Raw genomic sequence first — 8,154 nt, forward strand, 5'->3', positions numbered from 1 at the left:
CCCGGGGGCGCCATGGCGGGGGCCCCGCCCCAGAAGCGCTTCTACCGGCAGCGGGCTCACTCCAACCCCCTGGCGGACCACACGCTGCGCTAGTGAGTGGGGGGGGGTCCTGAGCCCCCACCCCAGGGAGCCCCCCAAGTCCCCTGACTCCCATCACCTGGAGCCCCCCTACCCTGGGAGCCTCCTGCCCCACTGAACCCCATATGCCCCGGGAGCCCCCTTCATCCTGCCCCCTTCCCATTTTGGGGTCCCTCGATCCCGAATTCACTTTGCCCTGGGGGAAGCCCCTGATCTCACCCTTCCTCATCCTGAGGGGGGAGGCGTCCTGAGCTCCTTGTCTTCTGAAAGAGCCCTTCTGGTTCCCCCCCTTGTGGGAGAGCCCCTGAGCTGGGGGAGAACCCCCTCACCTTGAGCCCTGTATGTATCCAGCAGGCCTCTTTCCCGCCCCCCCGGGGAACTAATCAGAGTGCAAATGGCGTAACCCAGCTGGGTTTGTCTTGACTAGGATGTGCAAGAACGCGTTATACATCTGGGTAGACAGGGAATGCTCCCTTCAGGTTCTCGCTGGTGGAACTGAAGCTACGCCTAGGGTAGCATGTGTTTAAAAGGTTACACTGAGGCTAGGTCTACCCTACCCAAGCTTGTGCCAGCCCACTGTGTCTGTCACGGGTGTGTGTGTGTGAGAGAGAATGTGAGAGGAGCTGTGATTTTTGACCGAAAGCGTGAATGCCGTTACACAGACAAAATCCTGCTTTTATCGGTATTGCTTGTCTCGCTCAGGGAGACTGAAATAAGCTCTATCCGCAGTTTTGCCCCTATAAGCAGCATTTGCTTCTAGTGCAAAGCCTTCCAAGTGTTGACCTGACATGCTTTTATTGACTCTCTTGTTCCAACAATCGCATTTAAAGCCTGCTTGGGAAGAGTCCTAAGAGGTTGCTAGTGCTAGTATATTTACATACATCTTTCAGAGTGTTTAAGAAAACACTGTTAATTTGTTATTTCCTGAAGCACCTCTGTGATGTGCTGTCAGGTCGCAGAGGAAGAGACAGCCCCTGCCCAAAGCGCTCACAATCCAGAGAGGAACTGGGACACTTGGGTGGAGAAACACCCTGTAACGCCAAGTTAGATTAGGCTCCACCTGACTCATTCCCTGGGGCCAGGATTGGGCCCTGAAATCTTTGGGTGTTTGTCCAGCTTGAAATGGTCCAAGCAAGGACATTTTTAGCCCATTGGGAAGTTATTGCACAGCTTAAATCCCCTCACCAATCAAATAGCTGCTTTCCTGTCCCCTCTTTTAATCCAGCTCTGTCCCTGCCCCTCTCTTTTAGTCCCACAAAACCTGAGGAGATGAACTGGGCTGAACACTACCCTGAGTTCTTCGCCCCGTTGACCAAAGATGACCGTCACGATGACCCGAAGGACTCCGAGGAGAGAGCGAAGCCTGTGGCGCAAGTCGAATTCGCTGATATTGGCTGCGGTTATGGGGGCTTGTTGGGTAAGTTCCCAGTGATGCTTTTCCGTCAGTCTGGACGCAGCAGGTTCTAGATGGGCGGGTGTGGTCGAGGCTGCTGTGGCAGGACGGTCCTGAGGGGGTTTGCTCAGGGAAGCCCAGATTTGGGTCCATGCCTGACTTCATGCTGTGACTCTAGAGAGCATCTTGGGCACGTCGCTCTCTGTCTGTCGACAGCCATGTGTCCCAAAGTACCTGGTGTGGAACTATGCATGCTTAGCTGAGGCCTAGCGCTGACTCACCAGTGGAACTAGCTCCTTGATCTGCTCTGAGCAGAGCCCAGACCCGATGCGGGAAATCGGAAACGGGTTACACTGTCGGTGGTGTGGATCAGGGAGAGCTGGTGACATGGGCTGTCTCACCCTGGTGTCTCTATAGATTCTGTTACCGGGCTGCTATCACTGCCTCTCCCCAAGCAAGTGGGAATGACCTGTCTGATACCCTAGTTCCCGTCTTTGGGAGGCGGGTGAGTTGTCCCCAGGTAGCCGCTCTGGGGTTTATTGTTCTGAACAGTTGCCTCTGTCTGGGATTCCCCAGCCCTGGCTCTGCCCTGAGAGCAGATGGTAATTCCTCTTTCATCTTTTACAGTCGAGTTGTCTCCTCTCTTCCCCAACACCTTAATGCTGGGCCTGGAGATCCGAGTGAAGGTCTCGGATTACGTCCGTGACCGGATCCAGTCTCTGAGAGCATCCCATCCCGGGCAGTACCAGAACATCGCCTGTATCCGCAGCAATGCCATGAAGCACCTGCCCAACTTCTTTCACAAGGGGCAGGTGAGGTGCCATGGGCCGTGCGGCTCTGCCACTGATGTCCCAGGCAGTCATATATAGAACCTCCTGCTTTCAATCCTTGCTATCCTTGGGGAGCACGGAGCCCTCACTCCCCACCCCTCAAATCCTGGGAACTGCTCTAAGATGATAAATAAGCTTCCGTAAGACACCCATCACCGTGGTGTCTGGGCACCCCTTCGTCTACTCCCATTTGAAGGAAAGTCGCTCTTGAACGAAAGGCTCTTTAGCTTCCCGCTTGAAAAGAGGAAACCCCAACCCGGAATGTGCTTTAAACAAGCTGTAATTCAGTGGGGGGGAAACCCCTATCCCAAATCGGTCCCGGAGATACTGACACTGTAGTTATAGGAGCAGCCCCCAGCCAGCGATACCCCCTCCTGCCTGGGGAGGGAGGGGTGAGCAGGTTCCTCTGATAACTGCAGTACTGATTGAGTTAACAGTCCCAGGAGGATGGGGCCGGTCAGCCAGAGAATGCATCCGTGGCCACGGTGATCTCAATGGGGCAAGGAGGTATTGGCGCTGCTGGCTACGGTGACTAGAAGGGCTCACTGTCTCCCCCTCTCCACCCTGCCGGGGTTGCCCCCTATGTTTGCAGCTGGCCAAGATGTTCTTCCTCTTCCCGGACCCGCACTTCAAGAAGACTAAGCACAAGTGGCGGATCATCAGCTCTACGCTGCTGGCTGAATACGCCTACGTCCTGCGCGTCGGGGTGAGTTGGGATCGGTCGCTGGCGGGGGTGCTGACGCTTGCGTGGGCTCTCTGGTTCCGGGAAGCCGCTCTGGCTAGGGAAAGAGCCCCTCTCTCCCCACAAAGAAAGGGTTCGCATTGTTCCTAAATTAACAAGCTGGGGGGACGGGATGGGTCCAGTTTATTGCAAGGGTCAGAGATGAGGCACAAGTTTCCTGAACGCAGACCTCTGGGCTGTTCCACTGATGATTTCCTAGGGCTCCGTGGGGCCCTGGATGGGACTTAGCCACGGAAGACAGACAGGAAGATTCTATCTTCAACCAACAGAGTTTGCAGGTTTCTATCAAACCCAGCTGTGCCCCAAGGGCATGGTGAGTAAGCCCCACTTACTGCATGGGTCCCAGCACGGCAGGATTGGCCTTTGCCCCACTTCCTGCAGAGCTGTGCTGGGAGGGCTTCCTGTTGGCAGAGCGAGCCCGTTGCCTGCCCTCGGCAGCTCCCGCCTGCCCGCTCATGACTTAGCCGCCTCGGGCAACCTGTCTGCTCCTTCCTGTGCCGTCACCTGGGGATCGTAACCAGCAGATCAAATTGAGGCGATGAATAGGCGTTGGCCCCACCCAGCCCGGCTGCATGAGTCACAGGCAAATCCGCTAACGTCTCCCCATGGTGCCGACCCCAGGGGCAGGGCTATGGTTGCCACGCCTCCATGATTGTCCTGGAGTCTCCAGGAAGGAAAGATGGATCTTTAATTGAAGATGATGTCGTATGATGAAACACCCAGGAATATGTCCCACCAAAATTGGCAACCCTGGGGGGACATGGGGGGGGGGGAGGTGGCGGGCACCCAGCCAACGGATGAGGTGAGGAAGCAGCCTCGTGAATTATTCAAGAGAGCAAAATGGCCTTGGCTAATTGGAGTTGGCACCTCAGATAGTTAGGGAAGAAGTCCCGTGACCACAAGCTGCTCTGAGCAGCGATTACCCCCTCCCCATCAGGGCCCTGAGGTTTGGTGGTTCTATGGCATGAGCCATTTGGGTTCTCGGGTTTTACTGCCGCATGGCTGGGATGGGGCGACAGACCCTCGACCCTGTGTAGGTGTCCAAAGGCCCCTCCACATCCCCTCTTTGCTGGGCTGGTCCCAGCTAGCGGGATCCTCAGGCTGCTCCCTCTCTCTCGCGCAGGGCCTGGTGTATACCATCACCGACGTGGAAGAGGTGCACGAGTGGATGGTCGGGCACTTCAGCGGGCACCCACTCTTCGTCCAGGTGCCCTTGGAGGACTTGGTAAGAGCGAGGGTTGCGGGCGCCGGGAGGGGAAGGAGCAAGAAAGGGGAATTTTGCACTACCCGCGGGGCCTGCACCCATCCTGGACTGACTCAATCTGCGAAAGGTTCTTCCCTTGTGCTGGGGTTTCCAAGAAGCCTGCAGAAGCTGGAAAGTGAAACCTGGTCCCACACCGAAACCTCTTCTCACGTTCACACGCTGGCTGCTTGTTGGGAGGGGGGAGGGTGTGTGCTGTTGCTAGGGAGACCCCCTGCGTCTGTCCTGTTGCTAGGGAGCCCCCGGCGATGGACTTGACTAGAAGATGCTGGATTTCAGGACCCAGCCCAGTGTCCCCTGCTGCCGTTCGGCTGGGCTATATGGCCCATGCTTGGGCCACGGGGGTCCCTCCTGGCGGTGGATTGACCGGCTGCCCCCAACACAGCCAGGCAGGGCCAGTCGCTGTTGGCTCACGTGGTTTGATGCCTACTCGGGTCTAATCTCCCTGCAGGGACAGGGGCCGGATGTGGTGGAAGCAGCTGGACCACGTGCCCGTTACGCTGGAGATAAGCCAGGCTGATGGAGTCCCCTGGGCAAGGGGAGGCATCGGCCGGTCGGCAGCTCACGTGGTAACCGCCCTTTCTCCAACAGGGCAGTGATCCCGTCGTGGGGCGCCTGGGGACCTCCACCGAGGAGGGAAAGAAGGTCCAACGGAACGGCGGCAAGACCTTCCCTGCCGTCTTCCGGCGCATCGAAGACGAAGCCCTGCAGGGGGCACCAGGCACAGAGCAGTGCCAGGGGGCTCCGGACACGTGACTGTGGACCCGAGAGACGGATCGTCATGGACCACGTCCTGCAGCCGTGCAGCGTTCCAGGGAGGCCTCTGCCCCTCGCCTGGTGCTGTCGGGGCAGACGGGCTGGTCGCCAGGCCTGCAGCACGACGCCAGCGGCAGCCCTCGATGCCGTGAATACGGGGAGGCTGGCGCCTCTCCTAATGAGAAACACATAAGGAGTGTCCCAAACATCCCCTTGAGCTCTGCCTGCTGCTGCCCACGGGCTCCCGGAGCCGTTGCTTTTACTTCTGAGACTGTGCCAGGCAGGGGCCGGCGGCAGCTTCACTCACATTCGATTTCTGAATAAAACGTGAGCTCACAGCCCCGGCTGGACTCTCTGTGGGTCGCTGTGGGGCGGTTGGATGGTGATCCAGGGATCTAGTGGTAAAGAGGGGTTTGTTGCCCGGGCCCAGGCTTGGAAGCGGCACTAGGTGTCAACCCTGCGGGCTCACCCTGTTCCTGTCCTGCAACCTGGCTGCTCCTTGAGCCGCCTGATCCCAGCCAGGGCTCCGTCTGCAGCGCGGCCTGTTCTCCGGGCACCTCCTCTGCAGCCCAGGCCAGCGGGTGAGGGGAACCGTTCCCACCGAGTGCTAATGGTGATTTGCTGCCTTTAGTCTCCTGCCAGGTGAGACCGTTGTGCAGCCATGCTAGTGTCCCCTGAGCCCTGCCAGGGAGCTGTGGGAGGGACAGTCTGTGATACTCCCTGCTATGAGAAATGTGAGGGGGACACAAGCTTAATCCATCAGGGCATCCTACCGCAGCCAACCGCTATGGAGATGGAGAAGCCGACTTGGGCCTCCTCTTGCTTAGACTAGGTTCTTTGGGGCAAGGACTGTCTTCGTTATGCGTGTACAGCCCCTAGCACGGGGGCCTCCTGCTCTCAGTCTAGGCCCTTCTATTGCCACCAGCCGAACCTGTGACAGGGCCTTACTTCATTGGCCCCTGCCTCAGTTTCCACGCGGTTTTCTAACTGTCGCACCTGCTTGTGCAGGCCAAATGTACATCCTGCCAACATAGGGTTAAAACAACTAAGTTCCACAAAGGGTCCAGCAAGCAGGTCTTCCCTGGTTTGGGGTGGGGGTGTCCCCAGAGAGCCACCCCCCTACGTTTGCCCACGCTGGCGGAGTAGGAGGTCCCACTCCCCAGGCTAGTGTAGAGTGATCCTGGCTAGCTGACCCAGCTGCAGGGCCAGGGCCATCGGCTGGGTGAGCCCACCTACTTTTAAAGGGCCATTAAACCCCGTGACAATCCAGCTCTTGTATTGTGGATCTTCCCCGTGCGTGCCCCAGGGGCGGTACCGGCTTCTTTCTCCTCCCCTGCCCCTGGAACCAGTACATTGTCCAGTCTGTCTGTGCTTCACCTGCCTGCTGGCTGATCCCGCCTCTCCTTTTGGCTGCCCCAGAGCATCACGCCAGCACTGGTTGCTAGCCTCCAAGTCCCGCCATGTCTGCAGCTTTGGTATCTCCAGCCATGGGCTGCAGGACCCTGTTTTTGGGGGGTGGGGAGGTCTGGGTTGTGATCCCTAGGGGGGTGAATTCCATTGTTGTTGCCTGTGCAATGAGCGTAGCTTCCTGTGTTGCAAGTTGGGTAATTCCCAAGGATCTGGCCGGGAAGGTGGACCGGGCAGGGTCGCTTGGGGGTGGAGCCTGGAACTTCCCAGCCAGGAGCCTTCCAACAATCAGCCTGATCAATACAGAAACTGAGCGAGCGTTGCCTCATGCAGGGAAAGGCGAATTCCTTGTCTCCCATGCGCTCCTGGGCATGGGAACAAGGCTCTGCCTCATCCCTCCGACCCTGCTCCGGCTGGGGAGTCGGTTCAGCGGGGGGAGGCCCCACTTCCCTGGGGCATGAGTAAGCGAGGAAGTAGCCCTGGCATGTCTCCATTGGTCGCCGTGTTGGGCTCCCCCAACGGAGGGGCTGGGGAGAGCAGGGCTGGGCTGGCCATGGGGTGTTTCTTCCCCCAGCTGGCTGAGTATGGGGCCCCCAGCTTACTGGGGTGACTCAACTATGGGCCTGGGGAAACTGCTGTTATCTGGGGTGGGGATTGGGGGGATCACGAAAGGTGCAGGCTGGGGCCCCTGTGGCTCTACCGGCATCTAGCCGGAGCCTAGGCAGATGCTGTGAAACCCCCTCCCCTGCTCCCCGTGACTTGACTTCCAAGGGGGTTGGAATCCCAAGAGCCCTGCTCAAGGGCAGCTTCCTTTCCAAAGATGCTGGACCCGCCCCTTTCCTGCCATTCCCCTCCCCTCGATTGGATGGGGAGGGGGAAAAAATGGCTGGAAAGTCCCCCGCTTTCTGGGGGGCTGGGTGGGAAGCCAGAGCGTTGGTGGTTTTGAGGCTTTCGGTGAATGGAGAATGCCGTGAGCGACATCTGCCCCCAAGCCTGAGTCACTGGTGTGATTTCCCCTGGGTGGTGCTCTGCGGGGGCCTGGTCGAGCCGAGGGGGAGGGGCAGATTCCCATGCAGCTGGATGGCTGTAGTTCTGCGAAGTGAGTGAAATTTTGGCTCCCTGCCTCCACTGGGTATTGGGCCTTGTAGGAGTCCCCCCCTCACCCCCCCTGCCTCACTTGTGGAACCGATTATCCCCCCTCGGGGGGGGTGGGAAACAAGGATCTTAGCAGCTTCTCATCAGATGGAAGTGGCTCCAGAGGGCAGGTTCCTTGCAGGGGCCCCGAAGCCTCGGCCTTGGGCTCCCTGGAAAGGCCAAGCGTGGGGCTGCTGCGGGCTGCCCGTTGAGCCGAGCGCCGCCCCGTGTGCCTGTGCTGGGCTCTTCCTGGTGCGGCACCAACCCCAGAGCCTCTGCATGGGCACGTCCGTCCGCCGGGCTGCTGCTTCCTAGCGCCCGGCTCCTCCTTGCCACTCGCGGTGCTAGGCTGGGGAAGAGGATGGGAGCCACCTTGCTCTCGGCCTACCGGCAAACCATGGCCTGGAAGCGCAGATCTTCTGGGGATGGGGTGAGGGGCCTTTGCTCTGGAAGGGGCAGGGGGGAATTATCAGCTGCCAAGTGGGCGAAAGGGGGATTCATTGATTGCAGCTGCGTAGCCACAAGAGGGAAGTGGCCCTGATTGGCTCTGCCT

At 58.9% G+C, this 8,154-nt stretch overlaps 1 protein-coding gene across 1 annotated transcript; it reads left to right on the forward strand.

Moving 5' to 3' along the window:
- The first annotated feature begins 6 nt into the window (after positions 1 to 6).
- Positions 7 to 5,398, forward strand: METTL1 (methyltransferase like 1). Its single transcript, XM_026660722.2, has 6 exons — positions 7 to 92; positions 1,329 to 1,495; positions 2,099 to 2,283; positions 2,894 to 3,007; positions 4,167 to 4,268; positions 4,896 to 5,398. The coding sequence occupies exons 1-6, from the start codon at positions 13 to 15 to the stop codon at positions 5,058 to 5,060; spliced, it is 813 nt and encodes a 270-aa protein (XP_026516507.1). The 5' UTR covers positions 7 to 12; the 3' UTR covers positions 5,061 to 5,398.
- Positions 5,399 to 8,154: the final 2,756 nt, after the last annotated feature.

Source organism: Terrapene carolina, unplaced genomic scaffold (assembly GCF_002925995.2).
Source record: "Terrapene carolina triunguis isolate 2854851 unplaced genomic scaffold, T_m_triunguis-2.0 Scaffold836, whole genome shotgun sequence".
NCBI lineage: Eukaryota > Metazoa > Chordata > Testudines > Emydidae > Terrapene > Terrapene triunguis.